This window comes from Myxine glutinosa, chromosome 11 (assembly GCF_964187855.1).
Source record: "Myxine glutinosa chromosome 11, kmMyxGlut1.1, whole genome shotgun sequence".
Lineage (NCBI taxonomy): Eukaryota > Metazoa > Chordata > Myxini > Myxiniformes > Myxinidae > Myxine > Myxine glutinosa.
In genome coordinates this window covers 82,921,080-82,938,316 of record NC_136271.1, presented here as the reverse complement: position 1 = coordinate 82,938,316, position 17,237 = coordinate 82,921,080, and the positions used below count along the sequence as shown (strand labels likewise).

Genomic DNA, 17,237 nt, shown 5'->3' with positions numbered 1-17,237 from the left:
CAGCTCCGATTCTCAAATCTGAAGAAGGAATTTGGATTATATAATTTAATTAGTCTTTGAGAGTACATCGTGATTCCAAGGCAATGCATGTTTGAAAAGGCCGAAATAAAATGGCGGCTAAGACCCCTGCGAGGTGGTGAAGTTGGGCTCACCAAGAATATGCCTTTCATGAAGATAAGTCGTTAATTATGTTCAAAAGGGGCATTTACATTTACCCAAACACCCAGTTTTCATTCATGTACCCCTTTGGAGTTCCCTTCGTATGCATGCAAAGTTTCAGGCTGCTAGGTTTCATGTTTTTGCAATTATGGGGGAGACATACTGAAACACACTCACATTTATTATACTGTATGTACCAGTAAATACAATACGCTTCGCTGATGGGAATATTAGGAGAGTGAGGGTGGTGGGGGCGGGGGCGGGAGAGAGAGAGAGAGAGAGTTGGAGAGAGAGATGGGGGAAGGGAGCGAGAGAGGGGGGAAGCAAGTAGGAAATTAGCAAAATTCAATTCACCACTGAAAGTTTATAAAATGTCAGCCTATGCCTTGCTAGCTAGAGTTCAACATGCAGAGTTCCAAACACGAGGTTCGATTCAACGTTGGACAGTTTTTTATAGGTATATCTTTATAGGTATATTTGTATAAATATATTAATATAATGAAAGCAGATCACACAAAAAAGTGAAACAATGCAATCTCGTGTGAGGAAAAAATGCATACGTAAAAAAGGTGAACTGTCTACTGCATTGCCATGGCTCGCAAAAGCAGCTGGTACAGCGCACTCCCGTTAATTATCTTAAAAAAGGAGTGTTTAAATTACCCAAACAACCAGTATTCATTCATGTACTCCCTTGGAATTCCATTAGTGTGCATGGAAAGTTTTGGGCCATTAGGTTACATGGTTTTGGAGTTATGGAGGAGACACACTGACTAACTGATACACACATACTGACATATATTATTATAAGATAAATACACATACACATATACACACAAACACACATGCACCCACTAACTGAAGAGCTAAACACCAGAGGGCAGCTGGCTCGCTGAATAACAGAGGATCAATAGCTGAACATAGAAACAAAGTCATCGCACACAAGTAAGAGCCTGGGCAGCAGAAAATAAAGGATTTGGGGGGTTATGGCATCAGTGAGTGTAGAAGACAGTGGGTGTGGTAGAACTGTAGAAAGAATAAGGTGACTGTGGCCAGCACTCTTGAAAGACTGGAGGGTAGTGGGTATGAGATAAGAGATACAGGGTGTTGGTTACACAGTCGGAATACTGACAATCACTTGGAACCTCATTTATTTTCTTACGCCTGATCAACACACTTGTTAAACATTCCATTCTTTTGATAAATAAAAAAAAAAAATTTGTTTCAGTACAGAAAATAAATCAACAGCAAGTGTGACAAAACATCAATTAGACCTGTTCTCCCCTCTGGGCCGGTGCTCCTGCACCTAACTCGGTGCAGCTCACACCTAGCTCGGCTTCACGCTGTTGAAACCAAAGCTTTCAGAATTGTTGGAATCTCCTGCGATGAAGCGAACTCCGAGGGCCTTTCACTTACTCACCGCAGGCAGGTTGGTGGGCTTTCTGTCTTCTACCGACTGCTCTCCGGCCTAGCATCCCCTGCCCTGTCTGTGCTCTGTCCCCCAAATATTCCTACAGGTCGCACAAGAGCTGCCTGCAACCCTCTTCTGGTGAAACTGCCAAAATCTAGGCTCTCTGCTCACCTTTACTCTTTCATTCCCCTTTTCTCCCGCCTCTGCAACAAACTCCCTCACTCTCTTCAATCCCACTCCTCCGTCCAGGTCTTTAAAACAGCTGCTCACCACCATCTCTTATCTTCCCCCATCAAAAACCTTGATCTTTTCTACCCCCGCTAATTTCACCCCAGATTCACTTTTTTGAAATACCAACTTCCTTCCTGGAAGTCCTTGCCGTGTCCTTGTGTTTTATACTTCTCCCACCCTCCCCCCCTTCCCATGCCTCCTCCCCCAAGCCCTCCCACAGATCTCCTGATGTCCCTGCTCTCAAATGTTGTGCTTGTGTGCTTCCCCTTCTCTCCCCATCTTGTCTACCTCTAGCCTTATTATATGTTTGGTGTGTCTGTTTGATTTTTTATTTGTGTGATAAGTGTTAGCTCTTTCACAAGCCTCGATCCTGTATACAAAAAAAAAGAAGAAAAAAAAAGACCACTTACGCCTACAAGCCGGCAATGGCAGGTCCCAGGCTGCTCTGCTCCCAGCGTTGGAGATGCAGGTTAGGATGGCTTGCCCTTCCAAAACGTGTCCATCTTCACAGCTGTACCACACACGATCACCGATGTGGAAATGCCTCCCATGGAGGATGCCGTGTGCTGGTGCACCAGGATTTCCACACGAGTCTCCCAAAAGCACTGCGACCCATGCAGGAAGAATAGGATAAGTCAAGGCAGTGCAGCTACCCCGTGAAATGGTATTCACTCGATAAGGAACACAGATGTTTTGTCAATACTTTTTTCTCTTTATACAAGAACAAACAAATTCACCAATTAGTGCCACCATATATATGTATGAAACCCCTGGCAGAAATGGCACCCAGCTTCATGTTCATCTGGAGGACAGCACACTTTGTGACGTAACACCCTAACTGTGAAGCAACAATCTGACAGTTTATAGTTTGGTCTGGAATCGAACATAGAAAGTGTACGACCTCTGCCGCATGTCTAACTATGTGAACACTGACAAGTTATTTGGAAAGTATAACATATTCAAGGTAGTTTGTCATATAAAGTCTCTCAATGAATGGAAATGATATAATCTTATGCAACCAATTAGAATGAAGTCAAATCAGTTATATAATGCGAAAGGTAGTGCCTGTCTGTGCGTTCGTCTGTCTCCCATTCATGGCGGCCGCTTCCCGTGCTGCGTTTGAGAAGCTGCTGATTGGATATTTTGCATTTTCATTTCACTTTTCTTGATGCAATGTAGTTAGTAACTCTATTGTCCCTTCCATTAACCTTTAAAATCAACTTGAACATCTGGATTAAAGTAGATTTAATACAGATCTTCAAGGGAGTAACACAAAATTTTAAGTAACTATATTTTGCACTCTTTTTAGACAAATCCAACATCTGCCACCCAAATGTTGCACCACCACGTTGCAGTGGGTGATATAAGTATCTCAGAGTTTTGGCTCTTAGTGAAACAAATAGTGGAACACAATTAAACCTTTTAAGAGACCAGGAAATAATTCCAATTGTTCGACTAACTTAAAATTTTCCCATCGCTGGGGACGGTTGCTTTTGCTTGTGGAAGATAATTTCAACCCATGGAATATCTGTTACTGGGGCAAAGATGTGAAGAGCTGTCTGAAGCCTGTCAAATGGGAAAATTTCACTGAAAGCATTGAAAGGGAACACATTGAGTCCCATAAAACGACCTTCCCAAATGATTGGCACATAGCAATGACAGCCCTGCAGTTAATTAATGTCTTTTGTGGATCCACCACTGATCACAACATCAAATTTTCATGTTCACAGGAGAATGACGGCTTGATTAAAATGTCTCAACTCACCCGATCTTCATTCTTACGTGCACAATTGTCCTGCGTTTTTGCTTGTCCTCAGTTGAGTTAGCAAATGTGATAGCTATGGAGAGATACTGTGGTTGATTTAGGCTACGTTTGCAGATGCAAAGTATGATAGGTTTCCCCAAAGGCACACAGCTCTTCGGTGTGCACTTACGCTGAGCAGCACCATGCTGATTACAACATGTGGTCCACACCTAATGTTGATGCAGCCACCAGCTCCATTACAGTACAACTTACACAGAGAAGCATTTCATGAAGCAGACGTACCAGGTGCCAATTTAGGGAGAATAAAAAAAAACCGATAAAAACAAACCAAAAAACAAAACAAAGAGGTAAATTAAACTGAAGATATCTACACAATACATAAACAAAGACATACATTTTGTGCTCCCTATGTCCCAAGTGTGCATGATAAATAAATATATATATATATATAAATATATATATATATACATACATACAGTCACGTGAAAAAGTAAGTACACCCCATGTAAGGTTTTGACTTTTTCAACATATTTCAACATACAGCTATTTGATCTTCATTTCAACAATATTGACAGATAAAGGTGATATAATATAACAAATATCATGAAACATTTACATTTTGTAGTCCATTGTATAATTTAAATAAACATAAATACAAATTTCGCATGTGGAAGAAGTAAGTACACCCTTGGCTCCAATAGATGGTATTTTAGGAGTCGCGGAAGGCGAGAGAACGAGGCCATTCGTAGGGTTCGAAGATGGTTTATTGTAACAGCAAGATCCAGCACACTAAACTCGAACGGAAGTCAGCATGCTTATATAAAGCCAAAAGCCCTCTTCGGAGGGCGTGGCTCCGGCAACCGCGCGTGCGTCACGTCCGCCCAACCACAAGTCCAACAGGCCCGTGCACATGTATTATGCCCAAATAAGGTAATCACATAAGGTAACCGCCACATGCGGTTACCTGCACATAAGGTAACCGCCACATACGTCCCCCCAGAATGCACTCCACGGGCCTATGCATAGGCCGAGGCGACCGAGGGGCTGGGCAAGTCCTCGGGGGAGGCTGCCGAGGTTCCTTGCGGGCCTCCCGAGGTTGCAGGTCGCGGGTGCAGTGCCGAGAAGGCTCGAGCGGTGCACGCGGAAAGCGGGTGAGCCAACCGAGGGGCTGGTCAAGGCCTCGGGGGAGGCTGCCGAGGTTCCTCGCGGGCCTCCCGAGGATGCAGGGTCAGAGAAGTAGTTGCAGTTGTAGTTGTAGTTGCGGTTGTAGTTGTAGTTGCAGTTGCGCGAGGGTGACGAAGCGGCCGTGCCGCTAACGTCAGCGCGCGCGAAGGTGACGAAACAGCCGTTCTGCCAACGTCAGTGCGCGCGAAGGTGACGAAGCAGCCGTGCCTTCGGAGGGTCTTGGAGCAGGCTCGCCCCTCTGGTCGTAGAGGAGGAGCCGAGCGTGGTGCACGAACCTCATAGTCATGGCCGTCGTCGTTACCGAAACTCCAGCATTCCGAAACGGCGTTCGAAACTGCGCCCGAAGCCGTGCGGGAGAAGCCGGCGTCACCAGCTTAGGTGGCTTCCCTGGCTAGGGCGTGCTTGCCGTGTTCGTTCGCAGCCCCCGAATCCGTTCGGGGGCAGTCGGAGGTCACCAGTTTAGGAGTCGCGGAAGGCGAAAGAACGAGGCCATTCGTAGGGTTCGAAGATGGTTTATTGTAACAGCAAGATCCAGCACACTAAACTCGAACGGAAGTCAGCATGCTTATATAAAGCCAAAAGCCCTCTTCGGAGGGTGTGGCTCCGGCAACCGCGCATGCGTCACGTCCGCCCAACCACAAGTCCAACAGGCCCGTGCACGTGTATAATGCCCAAATAAGGTAATCACATAAGGTAACCGCCACATGCGGTTACCTGCACATAAGGTAACCGCCACAGTATTGCCCCCTTTGGCAGAAACAACCTCAAGTAGGCGTTTCTTATAACTGTCTAACGGTCTCTGACATCGACTGGGAGAAATTTTTGCCCACTCCTCCATGTAGAATTATTTCAGCTGTGCGATGCTTGAGGGGTTTCTTGCATGCACAGCTCGTTTCAAATCCCCCCACAACATCTCAATGGGATTTAGATCCGGGCTTTGACTTGGCCATTCCAGAACCCTCCATTTCTTTCTTTCCAGCCATTCTTTGGTGGATTTACTGGTATGTTTAGGGTCATTGTCATGTTGCAAGGTCCACCTTCAGTTGAGCTTCAACTTTCCGACAGATGGCCTCACATTATCCTCAAGCACCCTCTGGTACAATGAAGAATTCATAGTGGATTCTATGATGGTGAGCTGCCCAGGCCCTTATGCAGCAAAGCTGCCCCAAAACATAATATTTCCACCACCATGCTTTACAGTTGGTATCAGGTTCTTGTGGTCAAATGCTGTCTTTGGTTTTTGCCAAACATGTCTTCTGGTACTGTGGCCAAATAGCTCGACCTTTGTCTCATCTATCCAGAGCACATTGTTCCAGAAGTGCTGGTCTTTGCCTAGGTGTTCATTGGCAAACTTTAGTCTTGCCCTCATGTTCTTTCTGGACAGCAAAGGTTTCCTCCTGGCACACCTCCCATGTAGATCAAATTTGTGCAGCCTCTTTCTAATGGTAGACTCGTGCACTTTGAAATCAACAGTGTCAAGAGCTAACTGTCGGTCCCGTGATGACATTCTGGGGTTCTTCGAGACTTCTTTCAGCATCTTGCAGTCTGCTCTTGGGCTGAACTTGCTGGGGCGGCCTGGCCTGAACAAGTTGGCAGTTGTTTGGAATCTTCTCCACTTGTATATGATCTTCCGGACAGTCGAATGATTGATTTCAAATTGTTTGGAGATCTTTTTAAAGCCCTTCCCAGACTCGTAAGCATCTATAACCTTCTTTCTGAAGGCCTCAGAGAGCTCTTTTGATCTAGGCATGGTGATGCCACACACTTAAACAACAAAGAGCAAACCAAACGAAATGTCTGATGTTAAATTAAGACAGGTTCCTCCAAGATCCTCTCTCATGATGTTCTGATCATTTGCACCTGAGCTGGTGCACCTGATTCTAATTTTTGGTGTTTGAAGTAGTGATAAATGTAGGGGTGTACTTACTTTTCCCACATGCGAAATTTGCATTTATGTTTATTTAAATTACACAATGGACTACAAAATGTAAATCTTTCATGATATTTCTTATATTATATCACCTTTATCTATCAATATTGTTGAAATGAAGATCAAATAGCTGTATGTTGAAATATGTTGAAAAAGTCAAAACTTTACATGGGGTGTACTTACTTTTTCACGTGACTGTATGTTGTTCTCCAAGACTGGCAAACCAGAAGCAATGTCACCGACAAGTGACGCTCTTCATTTCCACTCGATGCGAGTACACTATCAAGCCATGGTATGGAGAAATGCTCATTGTGCTATACCTGACCTTCTTTCACCTGTGGAAATGGGATGGAAATGTGGTGATTCAGGAGAAGAGCCTATTCTGATGTCACTGAGTCTAATCCAAGGAAGTTGCCTTGAGATGATTTGTTGTGCGTGCCAGAAGCAATGCAAGACTCGATGCTGCAAATGTCGCTATTCAGAGTTCAAGTGCACATCAATGTGTGCCTGTCAGCAACAGAGTGATGATCAGACCCCTTGTATGAATTTGATGTAGTTTGGCAAAACAACATGTGTGACATTCCTGAATGTTTGTGCTTCATGGCCATGTATACTTAATTTTAGAATAAATGATTGTATGAAACATTGTCTTATTAAAACCATTTCCCATTTTTTAGTGTCCAATTACAATATCAGTTTGAATGTCTTTCAATGTCGCCAACCATAATATAGACGAGACGGATTTATGAAGAAGGCCATGTATAAGCTTCTAGGTGCATTTTGGGGTAAAAGTTGTAAAGTTAAAGTAAAAGCGCTGCATGTTTTTACATGATATATAAATGCTTGTTCAAATTAATTATCCAAAAATGGAAATTTGGTGGCCATTTTGTTTATGCTAATTAGAAGGTCAAACACTCAAAATGCGGTTTGGGAACCGGTTTAATCGAATTCATCATACCCTAATCATGTTAAAAAGTGAGGTCCCCAACTTTTACCCAAAAATGCACCGAGAAGCTTATGCATGGCCTTTTTTCATAAATCCGTCTCGTCTAATTTGTACATCCGGTGCATCGATTTTAACTGTGGCATCTGTACACGGTGGGGGTTTGGAGAGGATCTCATCAACTCCTCGAGGGATCTCCGGTTCATCGAGCACAAGGAAGTAAGAGTTTCACGTCTACTCACAACAATAGTACAAGGCTGCTCAGGAGATGAGTCCGTGGGAATGGCTTCAGGTGATTGTTTGACAGGTGTGTTTACCACTTACGCATAGGAAGGAGGCAACCTAGGTTTCGCTTGATTGTCTCATTTGGTATCAATTACCTGCTTCTGTGCTTTATTCCGGGTGACAACCGTGAAGCCATCACCTGCATCATTCGTCTCTGCTGGGTGAGCGTTTTGTGAAGGAAGTGATTCCTGTTCTGCAGGTGAAGAAGAATAATCCTGCCTTTTAGGCGGAGGAAGAGATTCCTGTCCTTCAGGTAGTGTGGTGCTCTGATTGGACGCTGAATTAACCTCAGGGAGTTTATTCGTACAATCCCTTCGCAGGTGTCCGTGCTGATGACAGGCAAAACATGTTAACACCTGTGTTGTTGCATACATTTGATAATCGTACTTATCATGTTTTATCGTGAATTTAACGTCAAGATCACGACGGTTCTCGTTCAAAATCATAAATAATTGACGTCTGAAGGAATAAACGTGTTTAGAACGATCGTCACGGCACCGTAAGGGAACCATTGAAATGCGGGACACGACTGTGCCGAAATTACGAAGAGCAAGCTCGACTTTTTCGTCCTCCAAGAATGGCGGGATGTTGGAAACCAGAACTTTTACTGATGGCGAATCAAACGGTGAAACTGGCATGAAAATATCGGGCTCGACGGATAAACCCGATTCCAAAACACTCGCCACCATAGATTGTTGTAAAACGAAAACAACAACTTTCTTGTTCATTCTCGAAGCTGCAAGGACATTTTCAACTCCGATAATTTCACCGACAGCGATAATAATCGCTTCGACCGCAACATGAGCTAGAGGGACGCATGTGACGCCATGAGCTGGAGGGACACACGTGAGGCCATGAGCTGGAGGGACACATGTGAGGCCATGGGCTGGAGGGACACATGTGAGGCCATGAGCTGGAGGGACACATGTGAGGCCATGGGCTGGAGGGACACATGTGAGGCCATGAGCTGGAGGGACACATGTGAGGCCATGGGCTGGAGGGACACATGTGAGGCCATGGTCTGGAGGGACACATGTGATGCCATGAGCTGGAGGGACACATGTGAGGCCATGAGCTGGAGGGATACATGTGAGGCCACGAGCTGGAGGGACACATGTGAGGCCATGGGCTGGAGCGACACATGTGAGGCCATGAGCTGGAGGGACACATGTGACGCCATGAGCTGGTGGGACACATGTGAGGCCATGAGCTGGAGGGACACATGTGATGCCATGAGCTGGAGGGACACATGTCAGGCCATGGACCAGAGGGACACATGTGAGGCCATGAGCTGGAGGCACACATGTGACGCCATGAGCTGGAGGGACACATTTGCGGCCATGAGCTGGAGGGACACATGTGAGGCCATGGGCTGGAGGGACACATGTGAGGCCATGAGCTTGAGGGACACATGTGAGGCCATGGGCTGGAGGGACACATGTGAGGCCATGAGCTGGAGGGACACATGTGAGGCCATGAGCTGGAGGGACACATGTGACACCATGAGCTGGTGGGACACATGTGATGCCATGAGCTGGAGGGATACATGTGAGGCCATGACCTGGAGGGACACATATGAGGCCATGAGCTGGAGGGACACATGTGAAGCCATGAGCTGGAGGGACACATGTGAGGCCATGAGCTGGAGGGACACATGTCAGGCCATGGGCTGGAGGGACACATGTGAGGCCATGAGCTGGAGGGACACATGTGACGCCATGAGCTGGAGGGACACATGTGAGGCCATGAGCTGGAGGGACACATGCCAGGCCATGGGCCGGAGGGACACATGTGACGCCATGAGCTGGAGGGACACATGTGAGGCCATGAGCTGGAGGGACACATGTGAGGCCATGGGCTGGAGGGACACATGTGAGGCCATGAGATGGAGGGACACATGCGAAGCCATGAGCTGGAGGGACACACGTGTGGCCATGCTTCCTGCTTAAGGAGGCGAACATGGCACTGTGAGAACGGACGCTCGTCATGCCGGACCTGGGGCCGTGCTAAGTATTGCGATGGCAAAGGGAAATGTAATTAATTCAAAACAGATCTCGTCACTTTACCACAAAGCGATACGAACATGCGGAGACGATGGAAAGCAACGAACTCACTTACCATCACCCACCGCATGCGCTCTGTCTCTCTCTCGTCTCAAGGAAGGGAAGGGAGGGAAAGATAATACAGGGGAAAGGGTCGAGCACAAGGGAGGAAACACGAAGTCTAATGGAGTAATGATATGAGAACAACAGGGGGAACGTGGGGGAGCGGCAAAGGTTGAAAACAATGTGAAAAATGGACGGAACAATCGACAGCCAGAGCAACTCACACCTCGCCGAACTACACAGCCGCCATCTTTCCACACCCAATGCACTAACAGCCAGCAGGGGGGAGAGGGGGAGAGAGAGAGGCCGAGAGAGAGAGAGGGCGAGAGAGGGGGTGAGGACGAGAGGGGTGAGGGCAAGAGGGGGTGAGGGGGTGAGGGCAAGAGGGGGTGAGGGCAAGAGGATGAGGGAGAGGGAGAGGGAGAGGGAGATGGAGAGAGAGAGAGAGAGAGAGAGAGAGAGAGGAGAGGGGGGGGAGAGAGAGAGAGAGAGAGAGAGAGAGAGAGAGAGAGAGAGACAGAGACAGAGAGAGAGAGAGAGAGACAGAGACAGAGAGAGAGAGACTGACTTTTGTATATCTTTATTTAAACAAGGTTCGAAAAAATCAGTTAAACATAGCCAACAAACAACAAGTAATAAAAGGTAGGTAAAAGATTTAAAAAAAAAAAAATAGTACAAGTGCACCTTTAAAATGAAAAGGTGAGATAATTTTCGACTACTTTACACAGTACGTTCTTATAACAGCATTTTTTTTGTTGTTGTTGTATACAAGATCGTGGCTCGTGAAAGAGCTAACATCAATCACACAAAAAGTCAAACCGACACATAAAACACAAAATAAGGGGAGCGGTGGACAAGATGGGGAGAGAGGGGGAAGGACACAAACACAACATTTGAGAGCAGGGACATCGAGAGATCTCTGGGAGGGAGAAGGCTTGGGTGGAGGTGGGAGAGGTATAAAACATATGAACACTGCAAGGACTTCCAGGAAAGAAGTTGGAATTTCAAAAAAGTGTATCTGGGGCGAATTAGCGGAGGTAAAAAAGATCAAGGTTTTGGATGGGGGAAGATAAGAGATAGTGGTGAACAGCTGTTTTAATGACCTGGCGGGGGGAGTAGGATTGAAGGGAGTGGGGGAGTTTGTTCCAGAGGCGGGGGAAAAGGGGAATGAAAGAGTAAAGGTGAGCAGAGAGTCTAGATTTTGGCTGTTTAACCATAAGAGGGTTGCTGGCAGATCTTGTGCGACCTGTAGGAATATTTGGGGGACAGAGCACATAGAGAGCTGGGGGAGCAAGGCCGGAGAGGAGTCGGTAGAAGACAGAAAGACCGCCAACCTGCCTGCGGTGAGTGAGTGAAAGGCCCTCGGAGTTCGCTTCATTGCAGGATTCCAATGATTCTGAAAGCTTTGGTTTCAACAGCGTGAAGCCGAGCTAGGTGTGAGGCAGGAGCACCAGCCCAGAGGGGGGGAACAGTATTCAATTGAGCTGCGGATGAAAGCCTTGTATGTGGTGAGGAGCTCAGGTGTGCCAAGGAAGGACTTCGCACGATGGAGGATGCCCAGTCTGCGACTGGCTTTGCAGGCAAGCTTGGAAATGTGGTTTTCCCAAGAAAGATCATGGCAGATAGTGAGACCCAAAAGCTTGAGCGACAGAACTTCTTTTAGAGGATTGTTGAGAAAGTAGATGGGAGGGTTTTCCAGTCGGTCTTTTCGGAGAGACTTAGTAAGAGTGTGAGATTTGTCAGGATTGAAAGACATCTTCCACTTGTTTGACCAGTCTGTGATTTTGTCCAGGTCTGCAGAGAGTGAGGAGGCTGCAGACTGCCGATCTGAGGGATGAGGAATGGAGTGGCAGAGAGTGGAGTCATCAGAAAAGAGATAGAGAAGATTTTCCAGAGAGTCGGAGAGATCATTGATGAAGACCAGAAAAAGCACAAGGCCCAGAACACTACTTTGGGGAACTCCAGCCAAAACAGTAAGGAAGAGGAGAGAAATCCATTCAGGACCACATGTTGACTTCGACCAGAGAGGAAGTCCGCAAGCCATGCATGGAGATTTCCATGGATTCCATCGGAGGAGAGTTTGGTGAGCAGAGCTGTGTGCCAGACCGTATCAAAGGCACGTGATATGTCAAGGGAGACAGCTCTGATTTCCTGTTTGGCATTGAGGACCTCCATCCATTGTTGAGACAGCAGAAGCAACATGTCCAGAGTAGAATGACCTGGTCTGAATCCAAATTGATGTTCGGAGATCAAGCCATTGGAGAAGAGGAAGGATTTGATATCCGAAGCAATGATGGATTCCATGACTTTGCTTATAATTGGGAGCAGGCTGATTGGTCTGTAGTTGCAAGGATCTGTTTTTGCACCTTTTTTGTGTAAAGCGGTAATGTTTGCTGATTTCCAAGATGCTGGCAGATGACCTTGAGCAAAAGAGAGGGTTTTTAACCTTGCTTGCTTTAAACCTTGCTTGGCTTGTTTTAAAACTGTTACATGTCCACAAAAGCATTGTTGCTTTAAAAGGTCTAAAATATTTAGGTTTTGGTGAAAATAAAACTCTACATGTAGCCTGGCCACGATAAGGGCCTTAAAAACTGTTAAAACATTGTAGTCAGCATCAGGGTTGGCAAGGAGTTTTGTTTTTCAAGTAAATCACCTTGTTTTATAAATTGCTAGCTTCCCTTCGGCTATTAAAAAATTGGTACAGATACGGCAGAATTTTTGGGATTTAACTGCAAACCAAAAATAAGCATACGTAAAGAAAAAGAAACATTCATATGGCAGCACAATTGTGATCGCAAAGTAAGCTGGGAGACAGCTCTTATAAAAGCGCATTGAAACAGCGGTGGCATTATGTCCTGCTGAGTGCCATGTTTCATTCCGGTTATTCCGCAGGTCTCGTACGACATGCACACCAGAACTAGTGAAGCATTGCACATAAGCACGTGATCGAGGTATGTTGGGAAAAAGTGCATTGTAAAAGATAGGCTCGTCAAGGAAGTCGTTGGTGTTGTAATGAGCCATATCTCGGTGCACCACAAGAAGCTGTCAGGTCTTAGTAGAAAGGAGGCAATGGGGGAGATGTCAACATGTTGCAGGTCCATGAGAAAAAGTTCCTTGTTGAAATTAAGCATGCCAGCCATTTCCAACAGGTAGTTGGCAGTGAGCCGCCACGGCAGCGAAGTGAGAAAAGGAAAACGGTGAACAGTAGCGACTAAAAAAGCCATTAGTTGGCTGACAATGTCAATGAGACCATGGCCACCTTCTGCCAATCAAAGGTAAAGGACTTCAGGCTTGACCCAATGCTTGCCGCCCCAGAATAAATCAAGCAGATGTTTCTGAATTGTCAGCAACAGTACTTCAGGAGGGCGCAAAGCAATCCTTTTGTGCCACAAGGAAGACACTACATTATTAATTACGAAGGCACGTCCTCTGTACGACAATGTAGATAATATTCCTCTCCACTTCTCTAGTCTGTTATCAATTTTATTAACTACATTAACCCAGTTCTTTGCCATGAAAGCTTGAGTGCCAATGTACACACCTAGATAATGGATGCCTTCCTTCTCCCACTGCAACGGGAATGGCCAATCCATAAAGTTCTACATTTGTTCCAATTTATTGCAGTTGTGCATGCCGAAGAATTTTTTTTCCAAATTGTTTAGTAGCATGGTGACATCATCACTGCTACGCACCACAACACAAACAATACCAGCATATGCCGAGGTGACAATTGGCCTTTCGGTTGGCATCACAGGAAACCTTGTAAGCTGGCACGAAGGCGAATTAGTAGAGGTTCAATGCAGAGCGAGTAGAGAATGCCCGGTAAAGGACAACCTTGGCGGACTCCTCTTTCAACCGTTAGTGGTGCACATTAACTGTTGTTGACTTTAATGATGCTAAAACATGATTATACAGCAATGAGACGTGAGAAATAAAGGCTGCCCCAAAACCAAACTGTTTTAAGGTATGAAAAACATTCATGGCTGATAGTGTCAAATGGTTTCCCTTGGTCTGAAAGTAAAAAAAAAGGCCAGCAATCTGTTTTTGTGCATCACAGACAACCAACAAGTCCTGAATTTAAAAAAATATTATCATGAATAGACCGATTTAAAATACAAAAAGATTGATCAAAGTGTATTAATAAACTAAGAAGGGGCTTTATATGGTTTACAAGGACTTTGGAAAAGATTTTGTAATCCGCAGAGAGATAGGCCACCAATTTTGTATAAGGCACACAAGTTTCTTTGGGATAAGGCACACAATTGCATGGCGACAACTTAGAGGAAACACCGTCTTGTAAACAATACTTAAAAACATCTAAAGTGTCGCACCGAGCAAGTCCCAGAATGTTTTGTAAAATTCCATAGGTAAACCATCAAAGCTAGGTGCTGAATGATCATTATGACTATTAAGAGCTATTAAAAGTTCATCTCCTGTAAAATCTTGTTCTCGAGAGCGCTGCTGTGATTCTTCTAATTGTGATAAATTTTGGGTAAAATCAAACATTTCTTGATCATTACTTTTCTTTGTGGTAAAAACATTCTTAAAATAGTCTCTGATAAAACACTTCAACTGAGCATTCCCCTCAATAATTTGTCCATCACTTGAACGTAGGCTTAGCAGCAATCGATTGGGCTTTGCACCTTTTTCAAAGCTAAATAACTTTTTACAACAAGTTTCTGAAGTAGATAGACCTTTTACTCGGAGTCATGTTAGCACTCCAAGAGATCATCTTTAGTTAAAACATTCAGTCGGGCTTGTTTCTTATGAAGCCACTGGCATCGTACATCCTCATCAATGTTAACCGTTTTCTTGCAAGGCAAGAATTTCTTTCTTTAAAACTAGCGTGACTCGGCGCGCTCTGCGCGCCTCACCACACATCGTTTCAGAGGGGTAGGCATCTTTGACCATTTCTGTGTCTTTCGGGTCTTCATGGTGTTTTAGGTCTTCAGGGCCATTTGGGTCTTCAGGGTCTTTTGGATCCTCTGGGCCCTTAAGGGTATTTTGGGTATTTTGGGTCTTTGAGGTGTTTTGGGTCTTCAGGGTCTTTTGGGTCTTTGGTGTCTTCAGAGGCTTTTGGGTCTTTAGGGTCTTTGATGTATTTTGTGTCTTTGGGGTCTTCAGGGGCTCTTGGGTATTAAGGGTCTTTTGGTTATTTTTGGTCTTTATGGGTCTTTGGGTATTTTTGGGGCTTTGGGGTCTTTTGGGTCTTTTGGGTCTTCGGGATGTTTTGGGTCTTCTGGGTGTTTTGGTTCTTTTGGGTGTTTTGGGTCTTCGGGGTGTTTTGGGTCTTCGGGGTGTTTTGGGTGTTCTGGGTGTTTTCGGTCTTCGGGGTGTTTTGGGTCTTCCGGTGTTTTTGGGACTTCGGGATGTTTTGGGTCTTCGGGGTGTTTTGGTTCTTCGAGGTGTTTTGTGTCTTTGGGGTCTTTTGGGTCTTCGGGGTGTTTTGTGTTTTTGGGGTGTTTTGGGTCTTCGGGGTCTTTTGGGTTTTTGCATATTCAGGGTCTTTTTGAGCCTCAGGGCCTTGAAGGGTATTTTGGGTCTTTGTGGTGCTTTGGGTCTTTGGGGTCTTTGGGGGTCTTCAGGGTATTTTGTGTCTTCAGGGGTCTTGGTGGGGTGAAGCGTCTTTGGGGAATTAAAGGGTCGTCAAAGGTCTGAGGGGTCTCAGCAGTCTTAACGCAATTAAGAGGGTAAATTAAGAGGGTGGTAATTTTATTTGAAGAAGAAGAAGACGTTTTCGTCACATATAAACATAGTGACAAACATAGCGACATAACGACATAACATAACGACATATAAACATAGCGACAAACATAGCGACATAACGACATAACCATATACGTTTGTTCTATTATAATAAGATCCATATCCTGGCTTGCTTTACATTAGTGAAATTATTCCTATATTTCTGGTGGAAGACTCGGATTTGTGCTTTTACGTAATCCCACCATTGGCAAAGACTGGTGAAATAATTCCGTGATTCAAGAATCCGAAGCCAGAAATTTTAAAAAGATACTTTAAAAAAAGGAATCATTTGATAGAGAAATGTTAAAAGACTAATGAGAAGTATGTCTCTGAGGGCTCGGGAAAGAAAGACGCATTTTAATTAAAAAATGGTCAGAAAACCTGTAAGGAGTAATATCAGTAAAACTTACATGGTTTAAAAAAGAGAGGCTGATATAAAATGTATCAAGCCTTTCAAGCGACAAGTTGTTTAACAGGCAACGACACCAAGTAAATTGCTGAGTGTTCCCATGCTGTAGTCCCAAACGTCACCAAGATAATTTCGAGACAGAAGTGCAGACAGAGGCCGAGCACTAGCTGAATGGGGTTCAGGGCTGTTCCGATCTTTGGCTGGGTCTAATGTACAATTAAAATCACCACCTAAGCACAAAGAGGTATCAGGGGCAAGATGATTAAGGAAGGTGAAGGATTCAGTGAAGAAAGCCGTCCTGGCTGTGCTGTCACTTGGGGTGTATAAATACATCTAAACATACACATATCTAACCATACACATGCCAGCCGAGCATGGCCCATATACTCGGCTCGTTACCAATTCCCGATCACATTCCCATGGCTCTCTTCCCAAACCAAGAGTCCATAAATCATAACAGAACATCTGTGGAAGGTCACTCTCACGCCATCACGTTCCACAGATGCCCCAACGGTTGTCCAGTGGGCTATAATCCATCCCTGTCCATTCGGTTCGACCCGCGTCCATAGCCCAGCACATGTCAGGTCACCACATCCTGGTTGTCCCAAAGTCTCAGGGAGAGGGTGTCAGGTCGCATGCCCGGGTGGTCACTACATCAGGCCCATCGTGGCCGTCCGCGGTGCCACCACCAAAGCGTGACCCACAACACCTCCCCCGAGTGGTCCTCAATATCTGCCATCCCAGGCTTGAGAGACCACCTCGGACCCCTCTGAAGGTCTTAACCCCCCACCAGAGTCCGGTGACGCTGTCGGCCCGAGCCACCTGCTCGGGCGGTGCCCCGACGGACAAGGGACACCACACTCCACCAGACCCCCGTGGGGCCCAGGTCATACCAAGTCCACCCATGGCTGGACCCGAAGTCCAAATCTCGCCAGCCCAGCCCCCCAGCTGGCTGGCATACCCAAATTTTGAAAGGGGCAACTTTTGCCCAAGGCCATCCCCAATGACTTCTCCTGGTCCACATTCCACAGCTCAGGGACCAACTCCAACCAAGGCTGCTCCACATCAAATT

General features: G+C 45.7%; 1 protein-coding gene across 1 annotated transcript in view; it reads right to left on the bottom strand.

Annotated features, from left to right (window-relative positions):
• The window catches only part of CSMD3 (CUB and Sushi multiple domains 3), a 1,283,181-nt gene that overhangs the window by 741,063 nt on the left and 524,881 nt on the right, over positions 1 to 17,237 (bottom strand). Inside the window, 1 exon segment of the mRNA XM_068130918.2 lies at positions 2,209 to 2,403. Within this exon segment, the coding sequence (XP_067987019.2) occupies positions 2,209 to 2,403 (195 nt within the window).